The sequence below is a fragment of the Bufo gargarizans genome, chromosome 6, assembly GCF_014858855.1.
Source record: "Bufo gargarizans isolate SCDJY-AF-19 chromosome 6, ASM1485885v1, whole genome shotgun sequence".
NCBI lineage: Eukaryota > Metazoa > Chordata > Amphibia > Anura > Bufonidae > Bufo > Bufo gargarizans.
The window spans coordinates 349,560,706-349,581,794 of record NC_058085.1 but is presented as its reverse complement, the minus strand read 5'-3'; the positions used below and the strand labels follow the sequence as shown (position 1 = coordinate 349,581,794).

At 48.1% G+C, this 21,089-nt stretch overlaps 1 protein-coding gene across 1 annotated transcript in view; it reads left to right on the top strand.

Annotated features, from left to right (window-relative positions):
- LOC122940146 (alpha-2-macroglobulin-like) overlaps window positions 1–21,089 on the top strand; it is a 178,929-nt gene that overhangs the window by 94,154 nt on the left and 63,686 nt on the right. Inside the window, exon 8 of the mRNA XM_044296544.1 lies at window positions 7,725–7,851. Within this exon, the coding sequence (XP_044152479.1) occupies window positions 7,725–7,851 (127 nt within the window). The remainder of the gene's footprint in view (window positions 1–7,724; window positions 7,852–21,089) is intronic.

Sequence of the window (21,089 nt, the reverse complement as noted above, 5' to 3'; positions counted from 1 at the left end):
AACAGTGATGTCACAGTACAGGGATAATAAACACAGTGATGTCACAGTACAGGGATAATACACACAGTGATGTCACAGTACAGGGATAATAAACAGTGATGTCACAGTACAGGGATAATAAACACAGTGATGTCACAGTACAGGGATAATAAACAGTGATGTCACAGTACAGGGATAATAAACACAGTGATGTCACAGTACAGGGATAATAAACACAGTGATGTCACAGTACATGGATAATAAACACAGTGATGTCACAGTACAGGGATAATAAACATAGTGATGTCACAGTAGAGGGATAATACACACAGTGATGTCATAGTACATGGATAATAAACACAGTGATGTCACAGTACAGTGATAATAAACACAGTGATGTCACAGTACAGAGAAAATAAACAGAGTGATGTCACAGGACAGGGATAATAAACAGTGATGTCACAGTACAGGGATAATAAACACAGTGATGACACAGTGCAGGGATAATAAACACAGTGATGTCACAGTACAGGGATAATAAACACAGTGATGTCACAGTACAGGGATAATAAACACAGTGATGTCACAGTACAGGGATAATACACACAGTGATGTCACAGTACAGAGAAAATAAACAGAGTGATGTCACAGGACAGGGATAATAAACAGTGATGTCACAGTACAGGGATAATAAACACAGTGATGACACAGTACAGGGATAATAAACACAGTGATGTCACAGTGCAGGGATAATAAACACAGTGATGTCACAGTACAGGGATAATAAACACAGTGATGTCACAGTGCAGGGATAATAAACACCGTGATGACACAGTACAGAGATAATAAACACCGTGATGACACAGTACAGAGAAAATAAACACAGTGATGTCACAGTACAGGGATAACAAACACAGTGATGTCACAGTACAGGGATAATAAACACAGTGATGTCACAGTACAGGGATAACAAACACAGTGATGTCACAGTACAGGGATAACAAACAGTGATGTGTCACACTGCAGGATAATAAACACACAGTGATGTCACGGTACAGGGATAATGTACAATACAGACCAAAAGTTTGGACACACCTTCTCATTCAAGGAGTTTTCTTTATTTTCATGACTATGAAAATTGTAGATTCACACTGAAGGCATCAAAACTATGAATTAACACATGTGGAATTATATACATAACAAAAAAGTGTGAAACAACTGAAAATACTTTGAAAGTGTCCCCAAGTGCAGTCACAAAAACCATCAAGCGCTACAAAGAAACTGGCTCACATGCGGACCGCCCCAGGAAAGGAAGACCAAGAGTCACCTCTGCTGCGGAGGATAAGTTCATCCGAGTCACCAGCCTCAGAAATCGCAGGTTAACAGCAGCTCAGATCAGAGACCAGGTCAATGCCACACAGAGTTCTAGCAGCAGACACATCTCTAGAACAACTGTTAAGAGGAGACTGTGTGAATCAGGCCTTCATGGTAGAATATCTGCTAGGAAGCCACTGCTAAGGACAGGCAGCAAGCAGAAGAGACTTGTTTGGGCTAAAGAACACAAGGAATGGATATTAGACCAGTGGAAATCTGTGCTTTGGTCTGATGAGTCCAAATTTGAGATCTTTGGTTCCAACCACCGTGTCTTTGTGCGACGCAGAAAAGGTGAACGGATGGACTCTACATGCCTGGTTCCCACTGTGAAGCATGGAGGAGGAGGTGTGATGGTGTGGGGGTGCTTTGCTGGTGACACTGTTGGGGATTTATTCAAAATTGAAGATGGCTACCACAGCATCTTGCAGCAGCATGCTATTCCATCCGGTTTGCGTTTAGTTGGACCATCATTTATTTTTCAACAGGACAATGACCCCAAACACACCTCCAGGCTGTGTAAGGGCTATTTGACCATGAAGGAGACTGATCGGGTGATGCGCCAGTGTCAAGGAACCATGAACCAGACGTACAACAAGAGATGAGTGGAAATAAGAAGGCTTTATTGAAAATAAAGCTGTAGGCAAAAGTCCAAACGGATGGCTAAACCGAAGCAGGGTCTTGCGAAGCCAGAGGTCAGGAACCAGAAGGGTAGTCAGACGAAGCCTGGATCAGGAACCAGCAGGGTAGTCAGACGAAGCCAGGATCAGGAACCGGAAGGGTAGTCAGACGAAGCCAGGATCAGGAACCGGAAGGGTAGTCAGACGAAGCCAGGATCAGGAACCAGAAGCAGCAGCAGTCTTAGAAGCATGTGAACACAGGAGGACCAAGCAGGGAACTGAAGCCACAGACCTCCTATATATATGAGCAGGGCATCCAGCTCCTCCCAGTGGGAGGGAGAAGCCGCAGGGTAGGAGGCTACAAGAAACCCAGAAACCAAGATGGCCGCCAGCACATGTCAAACGAAGGAGGACAGCCAGAAGGTAAGACCATGACAGTACCTCCCCCTCAAGGGCACCTCCTCCGCGGAGTAAAGAACGGTTTCTGAGGGAAGCGTGCGTGGAAGGCTCGGAGCAAGGCAGGAGCATGGACATCTGCGGAGGGAACCCAGGAACGCTCCTCTGGACCATAACCACGCCAATGGACCAAAAACTGCACCCGACCGCGGACCAGGCGTGAGTCCAGGATATTGCTCACCTCATACTCCTCACGATTGCCCACTTGGACCGGACGAGGCCGAGGAACCGAGGAAGTGAAACGATTACACACCAGTGGCTTCAACAGGGAGACATGAAACACGTTGGAGATCCGCATGCCAGGAGGAAGCGCAAGGGCATAGGCTACCGGGTTTACCCTGCGAAGCACTCGGAAGGGACCAACAAAGCGAGGCGCCAGCTTGGGAGTGGGCACTCGAAGGTTGAGGTTGCGGGTGGACAACCATACGCGGTCTCCGACCTGGTAGGAAGGAGCGGCCGCTCGTCTGCGATCAGCCTGGAGTCTCTGGCGCTGCGCAGAGACCTAGAGAGACCTCTGGATCTGTACCCAAGAAGCACGTAGGGCGGAAAGGTGATCCTCCACAGCCGGGATATCCTGGGGAGAGAATACCTCCGGTAACACGGCAGGTTGGAACCCATAATTGGCCATGAAGGGAGACGTCCCAGAGGAAGAGTTCACCGCCGTGTTCCTGGCAAACTCCGCCCAAGGCAGGAGGTCAACCCAATTGTCTTGGTGATCGGAGACATAGCAACGAAGGAATTGCTCCAAGGCCTGATTGGATCGTTCTGCGGCCCCATTGGACTGAGGGTGGTAGGCCGAGGAGAAAGAGAGATGAATCCCCCGATCCGACACAATCTCCTTGGGCAAACCGTGCAACCGGAAGACCTCCCTGGCAAAAATCGTGGCCAACTCTTGTGCAGAGGGTAACTTCTTGAGAGGAACACAGTGGCACATTTTGGAAAACCGATCCACAATCATGAGAATGACGGTATGGCCTCGAGATGCAGGGAGATCCACAATGAAATCCATCCCCAGGTGTGACCATGGACGCTCCCCGGTGGCTATGGGTTGCAAAAGGCCCAACGGACGGTGCCGAGGGGACTTACTCTGGGCACAAACGGAGCATGCCGCTACATATGCGGCGATGTCGGAACGTAGAGAAGGCCACCAGAACAGACGTGAAACAGCCCAGGACAGCTGATTCTTTCCAGGATGCCCCGCGGCCTTGGAGTTATGGTAGGTTTGCAACAACCGAGTGCGCAACTCCTCAGGCACAAAACATCTGCCGTTGGGTCTCCCAGAGGGAGCACCAGATTAAGCCGCCAAAATCTGCTCACCCAGGGGAGAGGTCAGGCTGGTGCGAATAGCGGCCAGGATCTGATTCGGAGGTATGACCGAAGTCGGAATCGACTCCTCCCCGGACAGCTCGGAGTACTGCCGTGATAAAGCATCCGCTCTGATGTTCTTGGAACCGGGTAGGTAGGAAACCACGTAATTAAAACGTGACAAGAACAGAGCCCATCTGGCCTGACGTGGTGTCAATCTCTTGGCCTCAGAGAGGTAGGTCAGATTCTTGTGGTCCGTCAGGATGAGAACCGGAACCACCGAGCCCTCGAGCAAGTGCCTCCATTCTTTAAGGGCCTGCACGATGGCCAATAACTCCCTGTCACCAATCTGATAGTTGCACTCCGCGGACGACAGTTTCCGGGAGTAAAACCCACAAGGAAGCAGAGGACCCTCTGGTGTTCTACGCTGAGACAGAAGGGCGCCTACTCCCGTCTCAGACGCGTCCACCTCGAGGACAAAAGGCAACCCAGGGTTAGGATGCGACAGAATCGGAGCTGACACAAAGGCGGACTTTAGAGCCTCAAAAGCTCGGATGGCCTCGAGCGGCCAGACCTGGGGATTACTGCCCTTCCTGGTCAGATCCGTGAGAGGCTTGGCTAGCATGGAAAAGTCCCTGATGAACTTCCGATAATAATTGGCGAAGCCCAAAAAGCGCTGCAGGGCACGAAGACCACTGGGCTGGGGCCACTGTAAGACAGCCGAAACCTTCTCAGGATCCATGGAGAACCCCTCAGCGGAAATGATGTAACCTAAGAAGGTTACCTGGGATCGGTGGAATTCGCATTTCTCAAGCTTACCGAACAGCTTGTTCTCTCGTAACCGTTGCAACACTCGTCTGACATCCAGAATGTGGGCCTCCATGGATTCAGAATATACCAAGATGTCATCCAAATAGACCACCACACACTGCTGCAACAGGTCACGGAAAACATCGTTGATGAATTCCTGGAAGACTGCGGGCGCATTGCACAACCCAAAGGGCATAACCAAGGATTCATAATGACCGGTCCTGGTGTTAAACGCGGTCTTCCACTCGTCGCCCGCCTTGATCCTTACCAGGTTATATGCCGCCCTCAGGTCGAGTTTGGTAAAGACCGTGGCCCCTTTGAGGCGATCGAACAGCTCGGAAATCAAGGGTATCGGGTAAGCGTTCTTGATCGTGATGCGATTGAGACCCCTGTAATCGATGCAAGGCCTCAACTCACCGCCCTTCTTTTTCACAAAGAAAAATCCAGCCCCTGCCGGGGACGAGGATTTGCGAATGTGTCCGCGTGAAAGCGCCTCCCTCACGTACTCCTCCATGGCCTCATTCTCCGCTACCGACAGTGGATAGACTTTGCCACGAGGAGGAACGGCACCAGATTGTAACTCTATGGCACAATCGTATGGGCGGTGCGGAGGTAGGGCAACCGCACGCACCTTATCGAATACATCCCGGTACTCCTCGTATTCAGGAGGCAATAGAGAGTCCGAGGAAGTACACAGCAACTTGACAGGCCCATGGATGCAACTAGCCCCACACTGCGGTGACCACGAGAGGATCTCGGCCGATCTCCAATCGAAAGTCGGATTATGCTTCTGGAGCCAGGGGTACCCCAAGACCACCGAGTAGTGTGGAGACGAAATAACCTGGAGACAGACCGACTCTCTGTGAACGGCACCAATGGCCATCCCCACTGGAAGGGTCTCATGAGTGACGTGTGGCGGCAGAAGGGGTCTGCCGTCTATCGCCTCAAGAGCCAGTGGGGAACCTCGAGGCTGCAGAGGAATGGAATTGGTGGCGGCGAACACACTATCAATGAACAAACCACCAGCACCAGAGTCCACCAACGCCTGGGTCGTCACCGAGCCCCCGACCCAGGAGAGGACAACAGTAATCAGTGGTTTGTCAACACGGGAAACCGGGGACGAGGAGACTCCACCCAAGATCTGCCCCCGACAGGATCTCAGGTGCGAGCGTTTCAAGGACGGTTCGGGCATGCCAACCGAAAATGCCCACCGAGACCACAGTACATGCATCGGCCCTCGCGTCTCCGGAGTGCCCTCTCTCCCTCGGACAGGCGAGCAAACCCCAGCTGCATGGGTTCACCCCCAGACAAGTCATCCCCAGGAGGCGTGGGAGGAGAGGGAGGCACGGGTGGGACAGCAAACGTAGGCGCCAATCTGTTAGAAGGCCTCCGCAGGCTCTCCTTAAAGGAAGGTCTCTCCCTGAGTCTGGTGTCAATCAAAATCAGGAAAGAAATAAGAGACTCGAGCTCCACTGGTAGGTCCTTAGCTGCAACCTCATCCTTCAAGGCATCCGAGAGACCATGAGAGAAAGCAGCGACCAGAGCCTCATTATTCCAGCCCACCTCTGCTGCCAGGGTACGAAACTCAATGGCGTATTCAGCTACGGATCGTGAACCCTGTCTGATGGACATAAGGAGCTTCGCAGCAGAGGCAGCACGAGCCGGCACATCGAATACCTTCCGAAGAGAAGCAACAAAACCGGAAAACTCGGCAACCACCGGATTGTTGTTCTCCCATAAAGGGCTGGCCCAGGCCAAGGCCTTGTCCGAGAGCAGCGAGATCAAGAAGCCCACCTTTGATCTCTCAGTGGGAAAGGCATGTGGCAGCAACTCGAAATAAATGCCCACCTGGTTAAGGAAACCTCGGCACTGAGTTGGCTCTCCCCCAAAGCGCTGTGGAAGGGGGGCAGAACCGGTCATACCCCGAAACACCGCAGGCGCAGCAACAGGTGTCGGGGTAGACTCTGGCGCAACAACCGGAGCGGCAGTAGGAGCGGGCCCAGGAGCGACAACCGACCCATCGGCAACGGAAGCTAAATGAGCCGTGCGTTCAAGCAGGGTTTGCAACGCCACAGCGAACCGACCCAACAGGTGATCCTGCTGATCAAGTCTGGCAACCAGCGTAGGTAGCGAGGATGGCCCTGTACCGTCAGAATTCATGGCTTGGTCCTAATGTCAAGGAACCATGAACCAGACGTACAACAAGAGATGAGTGGAAATAAGAAGGCTTTATTGAAAATAAAGCTGTAGGCAAAAGTCCAAACGGATGGCTAAACCGAAGCAGGGTCTTGCGAAGCCAGAGGTCAGGAACCAGAAGGGTAGTCAGACGAAGCCTGGATCAGGAACCAGCAGGGTAGTCAGACGAAGCCAGGATCAGGAACCGGAAGGGTAGTCAGACGAAGCCAGGATCAGGAACCGGAAGGGTAGTCAGACGAAGCCAGGATCAGGAACCAGAAGCAGAAGCAGTCTTAGAAGCATGTGAACACAGGAGGACCAAGCAGGGAACTGAAGCCACAGACCTCCTATATATATGAGCAGGGCATCCAGCTCCTCCCAGTGGGAGGGAGAAGCCGCAGGGTAGGAGGCTACAAGAAACCCAGAAACCAAGATGGCCGCCAGCACATGTCAAACGAAGGAGGACAGCCAGAAGGTAAGACCATGACAGCCAGATGACCCGGCCTCCACAGTCACCGGACCTGAACCCAATCGAGATGGTTTGGGGTGAGCTGGACCGCAGAGTGAAGGCAAAAGAGCCAACAAGTGCTAAGCATCTCTGGGAACTCCTTCAAGACTGTTGGAAGACCATTTCAGGTGACTACCTCTTGAAGCTCAACAAGAGAATGCCAAGAGTGTGCAAAGCAGTAATCAAAGCAAAAGGTGTCTACTTTGAAGAACCTAGAATATGACATATTTTCAGTTGTTTCACACTATTCTGTTATGTATATAATTCCACATGTGTTAATTCATAGTTTTGATGCCTTCAGTAAGAATCTACAATTTTCATAGTCATGAAAATAAAGAAAACTCTTTGAATGAGAAGGTGTGTCCAAACTTTTGGTCTGTACTGTATGTGTTATTAATTATATATATACCTCTCAAATTCTAAACTCCATAAAAAGTAGCATAATAAACTGTTTATAGTCTAATTCAATTTATTTTCAGAGTATGTTTTCTTATTGACAGGTTAGGACTACACTTATACCATCTGCAGAGTTGGAAGAGAGGCCATGTGATGACTGCCAATATAGCAGCTGCCTCTGTGTAGATGAGAGCAAAACCTTCTACTGGAACCTTAAAGCCTCCAAACTGGGTAATGTCCTAAATTGCTGATTATTTTCTCATGGTCAGGTTTTCTGATGCAGTTTTGAAAGCTAAAACCAGGAGAGAATTCAAAAAAGAGAAGTTGTGTCCATCCTTTATACTTTCTCTACTTTTATGATCCACTCCTGATTTTGGCTTTCAAACCTGCATCAGGAAACCTGACCGTGTGGTTGTACCCTAAAGACTACTGCAATTACATTTAAAAAAATAAATAAATTGCAAGTTGCAAAACAAATTGCAAATTCTTTAGCATCCGATATCCGTGACAAATCTATAGTACCAAAGAGGCAGACCATGCCACTGCAATCAGGCCTTGCCAAAACATTCCTAGGCACTGAAGTCTGTTGATTTCATTCTAGGGGCATGTTCACATGTCAAAATATGCACAGGAAAAAATGCATTTTGAATGTCGCTTGTCCGTAATCCCCATTCAATGAACCCATTGTGACCCACCATGGTTTGCAAGCAGTCTTCAAGTGGAAACCACCAAGAAGAGACATGCTGAAAATCTGCGTACAAATAATTATCAGCGGCCGTATGAGCAGCCCCAAAGATTCCCATTGACAATACATAGTAAAATAGTGACATCGTTTATATGGCCGAAAAAAGACATCTGTCCATACAGTTCGGCCTTAAACCAGAGGAAGGCAAAAAAAAACTGTGAGGTAGAAGCCAATTTTCCTAATTTTAGGGGGATAAATTCCTTCCCTCCTCCAATCAGGCAATCAGAATAACTCCCTGGATCAACGACCCCTCTCTAGTAGCTATAGCCTGTAATATTATTACACTCCAGAAATACATCCAGGCCCCTCTTGAATTCCTTTATTGTACTCACCATCACCACCTCCTCAGGCAGAAAGTTCCATAGTCTCACTGCTCTTACCGTAAAGAATCCTCTTCTATGTTTGTGTACAAACCTTCTTTCCTCCAGGTGCAGAGGATATCCCCTCGTCACAGTCACAGTCCTGGGGATAAATAGATGATGGGAGAGAGCTCTGTACTGACCCCTGATATATTTATACATAGTTATTAGATCTCCCCTCAGTCGTCTTTTTTCTAAAGTGAATAACCCTAATTCTGATAATCTTTCAGGGTACTGTAGTCCATCCATTCCAGTTATTACTTTAGTTGCCCTCCTCTGAACCCTCTCCAGCTCTGCTATGTCTGCCTTGTTCACAGGAGCCCAGAACTGTACACAGTACTCCATGTGTGGTCTGACTAGCGATTTGTAAAGTGGTATGACTATGTTCTCATCACGGGCATCTATGCCCCTTTGATGCAAACCTTTATCTTATTGGCCTCTGCAGCAGCTGTCTGACACTGGTTTCTACAGCTTAGTTTGCTGTTCACTAAAATTCCTAGGTCCTTTTCCATGTCAGTGTTAGGGCTCTTTCACACCTGCGTTCTTTTCTTCTGGCATAGAGTTCCATCGTCGGGGCTCTATGCCGGAAGAATCCTGATCAGGATTATCCTAATGCATTCTGAATAAAGAGAAATCCGTTCAGGATGCATCAGGATGTCTTCAGTTCCGGACAGGAACGTTTTTTGGCCGGAGAAAATACTGCAGCATGCTGCGCTTTTTGCTCCGGCCAAAAATCCTGAAGACTTGCCGCAAGGCCGGATCCGGAATGAATGCCCATTGAAAGGCATCGATCCGGATCCGGCCTTAAGCTAAACGTCGTTTCGGCGCATTGCCGGATCCGACGTTTAGCTTTTTCTGAATGGTTACCATGGCTGCCGGGACGCTAAAGTCCTGGCAGCCATGGTAAAGTGTAGTGGGGAGCGGGGGAGCAGCATACTTACCGTCCGTGCGGCTCCCGGGGCGCTCCAGAGTGACGTCAGGGCGCCCCAAGCACATGGATCACGTGATCGCATGGCACGTCATCCATGCGCATGGGGCGTTCTGACGTCATTCTGGAGCGCCCCGGGAGCCGCACGGACTGTAAGTATACCGCTCCGCCGCTCCCCACTACTACTATGGCAACCAGGACTTTAATAGCGTCCTGGCTGCCATAGTAACACTGAAAGCATTTTGAAGACTGATCCGTCTTCAAATGCTTTCAGTTCACTTGCGTTTTTCCGGATCCGGCGTGTAATTCCGGCAAGTGGAGTACACGCCGGATCCGGACAACGCAAGTGTGAAAGAGGCCTTACCAAGTTTTTTTACCATTTAATATGTACGGGTGACTTGCATTATTCCTTCCCATGTACATAACCTTACATTTGTCAGTGTTAAACCTCATCTGGCACTTCTCTGCCCAAGACTCCAATCTATCAAAACTCATCTGTAGCAGTATACTGCCTTCTTTCGAATTAATTACTGTGCAAGCCTTCTACAAGATCATTAATAAATATATTGAAGAGAATAGGGCCCAATACTGACCCCTGAGGTACTCGACTAGTGACAGTGACCCAATCTGAGTGTGTACCATAAAATGCCAGGGCAGTATAACTACCCCACATGTGACCCCATTTCGGAAAGAAGACACCACAAGGTATTCCGTGAGGGGCATATTGAGTCCATGAAAGATTTACATTTTTGTCCCAAGTTAGCGGAAAGGGAGACTTTGTGAGAAAAAACGAAATAAAATCAATTTCCGCTAACTTGTGCCAAAAAAAATAATTTCTATGAACTCGCCATGCCCCTCATTAAATACCTTGGGGTGTCTTCTTTCTAAAATGGGGTCACATGTGGGGTATTTATACTGCCCTTGCTTTTTAGGGGCAGTAAAGCGTGAGAAGAAGTCTGGGATCCAAATGTTTAAAAATGCCCTCCTAAAAGGAATTTGGGCCCCTTTGCGCATCTAGGCTGCAAAACAGTGTCACACATGTGGTATCGCCGTACTCAGGAGAAGTAGGGCAATGTGTTTTGGGGTGTCATTTTACATATACCCATGCTGGGTGAGATAAATATCTTGGTCAAATGCCAACTTTGTATAAAAAAATGGGAAAAGTTGTCTTTTGCCGAGATATTTCCCTCACCCAGCATGGGTATATGTAAAAAGACACCCCAAAACACATTCCTCAACTTCTCCTGAGTACGGCGATACCACATGTGTGACACTTTTTTGCAGCCTAGGTGGGCAAATGGGCCCACATTCCAAAGAGCACCTTTCGGATTTCACAGGGCATTTTTTACAGATTTTGATTTCAAACTACTTCTCACGCATTTGGGCCCCTAAAATTCCAGGGCAGTATAACTACCCCACAAGTGACCCCATTTTGGAAAGAAGACACCCCAAGGTATTTCATGATGGGCATAGTGAGTTCATGGAAGTTTTTATTTTTTGTCACAAGTTAGTGGAATATGAGACTTTGTAAGAAAAGAAATAAAATAAAAAAAATCATCATTTTCCGCTAACTTGTGACAAAAAATAAAAAATTCTAGAAACTCGCCATGCCCCTGACGGAATACCTTGGGGCGTCTTCTTTCCAAAATGGTGTCACTTGTGAGGTAGTTATACGGCCCTGGCATTTTCGGGGCCCAAATGCGTGAGAAGCAGTTTGAAATCAAAATCTGTAAAAAATGCCCTGTGAAATCCGAAAGGTGCTCTTTGGAATGTGGGCCCATTTGCCCACGTAGGCTGAAAAAAAGTGTCACACATGTGGTATCGCCGTACTCAGGAGAAGTTGGGTAATGTGTTTTGTGGTGTCATTTTACATATAACCATGCTGGGTGAGAGAAATATCTTGGCAAAAGACAACTTTTCCATTTTTTTTATTCAAAGTTGGCATTTGACCAAGATATTTCTCTCACCCAGCATGGGTATATGTAAAATGACACCCCAAAACACATTTCCCAACTTCTCTTGAGTACGGCGATACCAGATGTGTGACACTTTTTTGCAGCCAAGGTGGGCAAAGGGGCACATATTCCAAAGAGCACCTTTCGGATTTTACAGGCCATTTTTTACACATTTTGATTGCAAAGTACTTCTCACACATTTGGGCCCCTAAATTGCCAGGGCAGTATAACTACCCCACAAGTGACCCCATTTTGGAAAGAAGACACCCCAAGGTATTCCGTGAGGGGCATGGCGAGTTCCTAGAATTTTTTATTTTTTGTCACAAGTTAGCGGAAAATGATGATTTTTTTTTTTTCCTTACAATGTCTCATATTCCACTAACTTGCGACAAAAAATAAAAAATTCTAGGAACTCGCCATGCCCCTCACAGAATACCTTGGGGTGTCTTCTTTCCAAAATGGGGTCACTTGTGGCGTAGTTATACTGCCCTGGCAATTTAGGGGCCCTAATGTGTGCGAAGTAGTAGTTTGCAATCGAAATCTATAAAAAATGACCGGTGAAATCCGAAAGGTGCACTTTGGAATATGTGCCCCTTTGCCCACCTTGGCTGCAAAAAAGTGTCACACATCTGGTATCGCCGTACTCAGGAGAAGTTGGGGAATGTGTTTTGGGGTGTCATTTTACATATAACCATGCTGGGTGAGAGAAATATCTTGGCAAAAGACAACTTTTCCCATTTTTTTATGCAAAGTTGGCATTTGACCAAGATATTTTTCTCACCCAGCATGGGTATATGTAAAATGACACCCCAAAACACATTCCCCAGCTTCTCCTGAGTACGGCGATACCAGATGTGTGACACTTTTGCGCATCTAGGCTGCAAAGGTGCCCAAATTCCTTTTAGGAGGGCATTTTTAGACATTTGGATCCCAGACTTCTTCTCACGCTTTAGGGCCCCTAAAAAGCCAGGGCAGTATAAATACCCCACATGTGACCCCACTTTGGAAAGTAGACACCCCAAGGTATTCAATGAGGGGCATGGCGAGTTCATAGAAATGTATTTTTTTGGCATAAGTTAGCGGAAATTGATTTTTTTTTTGTTTTTTCTCACAAAGTCTCACTTTCTGCTAACTTAGGACAAAAATTTAAATCTTTCATGGACTCAATATGCCCCTCAGCGAATACCTTGGGGTGTCTTCTTTCCAAAATGGGGTCAGTTGTGGGGTGTTTGTACTGCCCTGGCATTTGAGGGTCTCCGCAATCATTACATGTATGGCCAGCATTAGGAGTTTCTGCTATTCTCCTTATATTGAGCATACAGGTAATGAGATTTTTTTTTCCGTTCAGCCTCTGGGCTGAAAGAAAAAAATGAACGGCACAGATTTCTTCATTCGCATCGATCAATGTGGATGGAAAAATCTCTGCCAAAAAAAAAAAAGGAGGGGAAAGGCGTCTGCCAGGACATAGGAGCTCCGCCCAACATCCATACCCACTTAGCTTGTATGCCCTGGCAAACCAGATTTCTCCATTCACATCAATCGATGTGGATGAATAAATCATTGCCGGGAATTTTTTCTTTTTTTTTTCTTTTTATATACAAAGTGTTTGCCAAAGCATAGAAACGCCGCCTCCTCCTCAGCTCGTATGCCTCGGCAAACGTATCTGTAACTGCAGAGGAGAAATCTCGTCTTGCAGCGCCGCATACACCGACTTGCGTGTAATCTGACAGCAGCGCAATGCTTCTGTCAGAATGCACATCAGTGCTGCAGCTAGTCGATCGGTTGGTCCACCTGTAAGGTAAAAAAAAAAAAAGAAAAAACCAGGCCGCAACGAAATAATTTTATTAACTTTGCAACAGAATACATAAACTTTAACTTTTTGAACTAAACATTAACCTTTTTGCTTACTGGTGTGTTTTTTTTTTTTTTTTTTACCTTTATAGAACAAACCTCTCCTCCCCCATGTTTCAATGTGCAAAGCGCAAATCGCCCAAAGATGTGGCGAAGTGTGTTATGCACTTTGTCCCATGTGAAAGGAGACGTTTGCAGCAGCTGTGTGAGTGAATGGGCCCTAATAGCCCTGTGTGCCTGTCCTGGTGAGATGATCCCTATGCTAGGTGTACCTGTGTGTGGTACTTCCGGAAACACTCTCCAAAGCATAGGGCAGGGTGGTCAGGACAGTCAGGACAGAAATAACGGGTGTCACACCTTATTCCACTCTGCTACAGACACGACATCTTTTTCGGGGTGACGGTTGGGTTGAGGTATTGGCAACGACATTGGGGAAATGTCGCTCGTGTAGACGGCTAACTACACTGGTGGATGGGGCCACGGAACCTCCTGGGTACAGGAGGTTCTCGATGATCTCTTCCTGAAATTTGAGGAAGGATCCAGTTCTCCCAGCCTTACTGTAGAGAACAAAACTATTATACAGAGCCAATTGAATTAAATATACAGACACCTTCTTATACCAGCGTCTGGTTCTGCGGGAAACTAAATACGGAGACAACATCTGGTCATTGAAGTCCACCCCTCCCATTAACAAATTATAGTCGTGGACTGAGAGGGGCTTTTCAATGACACGGGCTGCTCGCTCAATTTGTATTGTCGTGTCTGCGTGAATGGAGGAGAGCATGTAAACGTCACGCTTGTCTCTCCATTTCACCGCGAGCAGTTCTTCGTTACACAGTGCGGCCCTCTGCCCCCTTGCAAGACGGGTGGTAACGAGCCGTTGGGGGAAGCCCGCGCGACTAGTTTGCGCGGTACCACAGGCGCCAATCCGTTCTAGAAACAAATGCCTAAAGAGGGCCACACTTGTGTAAAAATTGTCCACATAAAGATGGTACCCCTTGCCGAATAAGGGTGACACCAAGTCCCAAACTGTCTTCCCACTGCTCCCCAGGTAGTCAGGGCAACCGACCGGCTCCAGGGTCTGATCTTTTCCCTCATAGACACGAAATTTGTGGGTATAGCCTGTGGCCCTTTCACAAAGCTTATACAATTTGACCCCATACCGGGCGCGCTTGCTTGGGATGTATTGTTTGAAGCCAAGGCGCCCGGTAAAATGTATCAGGGACTCGTCTACGCAGATGTTTTGCTCTGGGGTATACAAATCTGCAAATTTCTGGTTGAAATGGTCTATGAGGGGCCGAATTTTGTGGAGTCGGTCAAAAGCAGGGTGGCCTCTGGGACGGGAGGCGGTGTTGTTGCTAAAGTGCAGGAAACGCAGGATGGCCTCAAAACGTGCCCTGGACATAGCAGCAGAGAACATGGGCATGTGATGAATTGGGTTCGTGGACCAATATGACCGCAATTCATGCTTTTTAGTTAGACCCATGTTGAGGAGGAGGCCCAGAAAAGTTTTAAGTTCGGAAACTTGGACTGGTTTCCACCGGAAAGGCTGGGCATAAAAGCTTCCCGGGTTAGTGGTTATAAATTGTGTGGCATACCTGTTTGTTTCGGCCACAACTAAGTCTAAGAGCTCCGCAGTCAAGAACAGCTCAAAAAATCCCAGGGCCGAACCGATCTGAGCTGTCTCAACCCGAACTCCAGACTGGGCAGTGAAAGGGAAAACTACAGGTGCAGCTGAAGTTGGGGACTGCTAATCAGGGTTTGCCAGCACCTCTGGGATTCTAGGGGCTCTACGGGCACGTCTTTGCGGTGGCTGCGACGGGGTCACTACTGCACGTGCCACCGTACCAGCTTCAACTGCCCTTCTGGTGCTCGCTACTTCACCAGGTTGTACGGCAGTGCTGGTACTAGGTCCAGGGAGGGCTGCGCTGCTGGTGTATGCCTCACCGCGTAATCCGACAGCGCCAGCCCCACTCTGCTGCTCTTGAAGCGGATCCTGCGCAACCTGCGGTCTAGCGACACGGGGCCGGGTACGCCTGGTGCTATCAGGGACCTCAGCCTCCTCGTCCGAACTTTGGGTCAGAGAGCCGCTGCTTTCTACAGGTTCGTATTCTGACCCGCTGGATTCATCAGATGAGGGTTCCCATTCCTCATCCGACTGGGTCAGAAGCCTGTAGGCTTCTTCAGAAGAATACCCCCTGTTTGACATTTGGGCAACTAAATTTAGGGGTATTCCCTGAGACTACCCAAGAAAAAAAAGCAAGCCTGTCTTACAAAGGGGAGGCTAGCGAAGTACCGGAAGCCGCTGCGGTTGATAAAAAATATCAAAACTGATTTTTTTATCGCCGCAGTGCGTGTAAAGTGAATGTGCAGCGATCAAAAAAAAAAATGTTTTTGTCACTGCGGTGGGGCAGGTGTGGGCGAACGCACGTGTGGGCGACCGATCAGGCCTGATCGGGCAAACACTGCGTTTTGGGTGGAGGGCGAACTAAAGTGACACTAATACTATTATAGATCTGACCGTGATCAGTTTTGATCACTTCCAGATACTATAAAAGTACAAAAGCTGATTAGCGATACGCTAATCAGCGAATAACGGACTGCGGTGCGGTGGGCTGGGCGCTAACTGATCCCTAAACTACCTAACCAAGGGGCCTAAACTATACCTAAAACCTAACGGTCAATACCAGTGAAAAAAAAAAAGTGACAGTTTGCACTGATCACTTTTTTCCTTTTCACTAGTGATTGACAGGGGCAAGAAGGGGTGATCAAAGGGTTAATTGGGTGCTGGAGGGTGATCTGGGGGCTAAGTGTGGTGTTGGTGGGTACTCACAGTGATGTGTGCTCCTCTGCTCCTCTGCTGGAACCAACCGACCAAAAGAAGGAGCAGAGGAGCACAGCAGCCATATAACCACATCATATTTACTAATATGATGGGTTATCTGCCTGCTGATTGGATTTTTTAAAAATCAGCAACCTGCCAGGCACGATCATTGGCTGGCAGGTTGCTGACGAAATACTCCTGTACGAGATGCCGGCCCGAACTGCGCATGCGCGGGCCGGCAAAGCGCGTCATCTCGCGTCTCGCGAAATGACGCGTATATGCGTGACTGTGCGCAGCGCTGCCGCCTCCGGACCGCACATCTGCGTTAGGCGGTCCGGAGGCGGTTAAACAGGAGATGCAGCACGGATTATTTAACTGTCCGCAGCGGACACTGTCTACGGAAAAAGTGCACTGGATGTCACTGATATTTTAGGGATGCGCACACTTTAAACAGGAGATGTGGTGCGGATAATTTAACTGTCCGCAGTGGACTATTACAATATATATTAAAAATATATAGCTGCTGTCACACACAATAGTCCTTAAAAGGACTTTTGGGTCTCTGAAAAGTTTTTTGTATAAAAATCTTCCTATTACACTCCCTACACTGTCTGTCCCTTTCTTTGCACAGCTCTCCCTAACACTGAGCAATTTAGCGCAGGTTGTGCTACAAAAATATATTGCTGCTGTCACACACAATAGTCCTTACAAGGACTTTTGGGTCTCTGAAACGTTTTTGTACACTTATAATACTTGATTACACGCCCTACACTCTCTGTCCCTTCCTATCCTCAGCTCTCCCTGACTTAGAATGAGCCGAACACGCGTCAGCGGGTTCTATATAGCACCCAATGAATCCTTCCGGCCAGCCAATCACTGTAATGCCAGTAGCCAACATGGCTACTGGCATTACAGTGAGGGCAGTACTTACCTGCACGTTTATTAGCTGCTTAGCAGCCATGAATTGTGCGGCAAGGAGACTCGAGCATTGCGCTCAAGCACATGCACTCAGCCGAGTACCACCATGTTCCGAGCATAGCGATGCTCGGGCCGAACTGGGATTCGGCCAAGTATGCGCGCTCAACACTATTAGTTAGTTAGTTAGATAGCTTATATATATAATACAGATAGTTAGTGGGAGATAGTCAGTGTAGGTTAGACAGTGATATAATGTAGCTGTAGGGTTCTGCTGTCCATACATACATGCTACATACATAGTGATGTATGAATGTATGCTACATATGTACATACATACATAGTGCTGTGATGTCATAAGTTCACAACAATACTTAGTGCACCAATCACTAATAAGTAGTCAGACCTGTTAAAATATGAAGTTGCACGTATTGCACCAAAATATTCGCATCATTAGTGCCGATTTCGCAATCGCGAATATATTGGAGCACTTTATCTGCATATAAAGCTATTGTAATGTTCTGCCATGCCAACCATTTTCTCCAGTCTCAGGAAACTTCTAGCAGCTTTAAAAAAGTAGCTATAGTGACCCACGCCTGTATGTCGCACGCATTACGCAAATATTACATTGCAGATTTTTTTGCGATCAAGAAAATAATCTCGAATTCGCAAATTCGCAAATATATGACGAATATTCTACCAAATATTCGTGAAATATTGCAAATTCGAATATTGCCCCTGCCGCTCATCACTAGTCTCTCATCCGGGCACGGCATGCACGCCAGTCGCTCCTCCGCCTGCTACGATGCCACCAATAATTCTGGAACAGAGTGCCCCTGGAGTGCAACTTCGAGTTACATGGGCAGAGGTTTCCTACGGAGGGGTGGCAAATCCTATTTCGGAACGTGGAGGTCCAGAGACGACTAATCTGAAGTCCTTCTTGACTACCTTCCGGATGATCTTTGAGGAGCCGGGTTGTACGTCCTCCGCTGCCTCAGCTCTGCTACATCTACATCAAGGATCCGCGTCTGTGGGTCAGTACGCCATCCAGTTCCGTACCCTAGCGGCTAAACTTGCGTAGAATGATGAGGCTCAACTGGAGTTGTTCTGGGAGGGTCTTTCTGACTGTATTAAGGACAAATTGGCTGGGCGCGACAGCTCTGAATGACCTTATTACATTGGCTACACGGATTGATGTGCGTTTCAGGGAACGATCTAAGGGCTCTTTCACACTTGCGTTGTCCGGATCCGGCGTGTACTCCACTTGCCGGAATTACACGCCGGATCCGGAAAAACGCAAGTGAACTGAAAGCATTTGAAGACGGATCCGTCTTCAAAATGCGTTCAGTGTTACTATGGCAGCCAGGACGCTATTAAAGTCCTGATTGCCATAGTAGTAGTGGGGAGCGGGGGAGCAGTATACTTACAATCCGTGCGGCTCCCGGGGCGCTCCAGAATGATGTCAGAGTGCCCCATGCGCATGGATGACGCACCCCGGGAGCCGCACGGACGGTAAGTATACTGCTCCCCCGCTCCCCACTACACTTTACCATGGTTGCCAGGACTTTAGCGTCCCGGCAGCCATGGTAACCATTTAGAAAAAGCTAAACGTCGGATCCGGCAATGCGCTGAAACGACGTTTAGCTTAAGGCCGGATCCGGTATAATGCCTTTCAATGGGCATTAATTCCGGATCCGGCCTTGCGGCAAGTGTTCAGGATTTTTGGCCGGAGCAAAAAGCGCAGCATGCTGCGGTATTTTCTCCGGCCAAAAAACGTTCCGGTCGGGAACTGAAGACATCCTGATGCATCCTGAATGGATTTCTCTCCATTCAGAATGCATTAGGATAATACTGATCAGGATTCTTCCGGCATAGAGCCCCGACGACGGAACTCTATGCCAGAAGAAAAGAACGCAATTGTGAAAGAGCCCTAAGCAGGTCGCATGCACCAGAAGACCACCTCATCTGGCTCCTTCATTTCAGAGACCGGTCCTTCCAATAGCATCCATTCCTCCTGAAGAGCCCATGCAGATTGGGCGCCTTCATTTAACTGACCCAGAGCATCTAAGTGGCAAGGCGGAGAATCTATGTCTGTATTGTGGAGGCAAGGTCTATTTTTGCGTAACTGTCCACAGAGGCCGGGAAACGTCATTGTCTAGGATCAGTTGGAGAGGTGGTTCTAGACCAGAAGTCCTCTCCGAAACTTTCCATTCCAGGGACTCTCTCTTACAAGGGAGTTACGCTATCCTTGCCGGCATTCATGGACTCTGGGTCAGCCGGTAACTTTATTAAACAAGCGCTGGTTAATCAGTAGGCTTCCCACCATCCGGCTGGAGAGGCCTTTGTCAGTGGTTTCAGTAAATGGACTACCTCTTCTTGAACCAGTACTCACTGTTACTGTGCCTCTCAAACTACAAATTGGGGTTCTGCACTCGGAGCTGATCTCTTTCTATGTCCTGCCAGTCTCTGTGAATCCCATTATTCTTGGGCTACCCTCGCTACGTCTTCATTCACCAATTGTGGACGGACACTCTGGTGAGATTCTGCAATGGGGATCATCTTGTCACTCCACCTGCTTAGTGGAGGTCCGACCGGCCACGCCGCCTACGGTACCAGTAGACCTGCCTGGGCTACCGCAGCAATATGCCAGCTACTTGGACGTCTTTAGTAAAAAGGATGCTGAGACTCTTCCTCCTCATCGTCTATATGACTGTCCGATCTTCTTCCCGGTGCTACCCCTCCTAGTGGTCGAGTCTACCCATTCTCACTCCTAAAGACTCAGGCAATGACCGACAACATCAAGGAGAATCTTGAAAGGGGGTTTATTCGTAAGTCCACTTCACCAGCCGGGGCCAGGGTTTTTCTTTGCAGCTCTGTATCGATTATCGAGGTCTGAATAAGATCACAGTGAAAAACCGATATCCTCTAGATATTGAGCTAGATTCTTCACCAAACTCGACCTGCGCAGCGCATATAATCTGGTCCGCATTCAAAAAGGTGATGAGTGGAAGACCGCTTTCAACACTCGTGATGGACACTATGAGTACCTCGTCGTGCCCTTCGGTCTATGCAATGCTCCTGCTGCGGTATTTCGGGACCTGCTCTATACCTGCGTGATTGTGTATCTGGATGATATACTGTCTTCTCTCCAGACTTGGCCACTCATCGAATGCATGTACGACTCATCTTACAGCGCCTGAGGAAGAATATACTCTATGCCAAACTCGAGAAATGCACCTTCGAGAAAATGACAGTACACATTATCGGATACATCATCTCGGATGCTGGATTACAGATGGATCTTGTAAAACTGAATGCGGTAAAGAACGGGCCTCGACCACAGGGGCTGCGCGCTATACAGCGCTTCCTAGGATTTGCGAATTTTTATCGGCAGTATATTCTGAACTTTTCCTCCCTAACGTCTCCGATATCCACTCTTACTCGAAAAGGGGCGAATGCCAAAGACTGGCCTCCTGAGGCATAGGCTGCTTTTGTCCAATTAAAGAGCTCCTTTGCATCTGCACCCATTCTGTGATATCCCGATGTCTCCCACCAATTCTTTATAGAAGTGGACGCCTCTTCCATAGGAGCTGGTGCGGTCTTACTGCAAAAGAATTCCAAGGGCAAGATGTTGACTTGTGGATTTTCCTTCAAGCTCTTCTCTCCCGCCAAGAGGAACTACTGTAATGGGGACAGAGAGCTCCTGGCCATAAAACTCACCTTGCAGAAGTGGTGTTATCTATTGAAAGGAGCACAGGATCCACTAATTATTTTCACTGACCCCAAGAATCTGACGTACCTGCAGACAGCTCAGTGTCTGAACCCTGGCCAAGGCAGGTGGGCACTTTTCTTCTCTTGTTTTAACTTTGAGTTACACTTCCGCCTGGCTGAG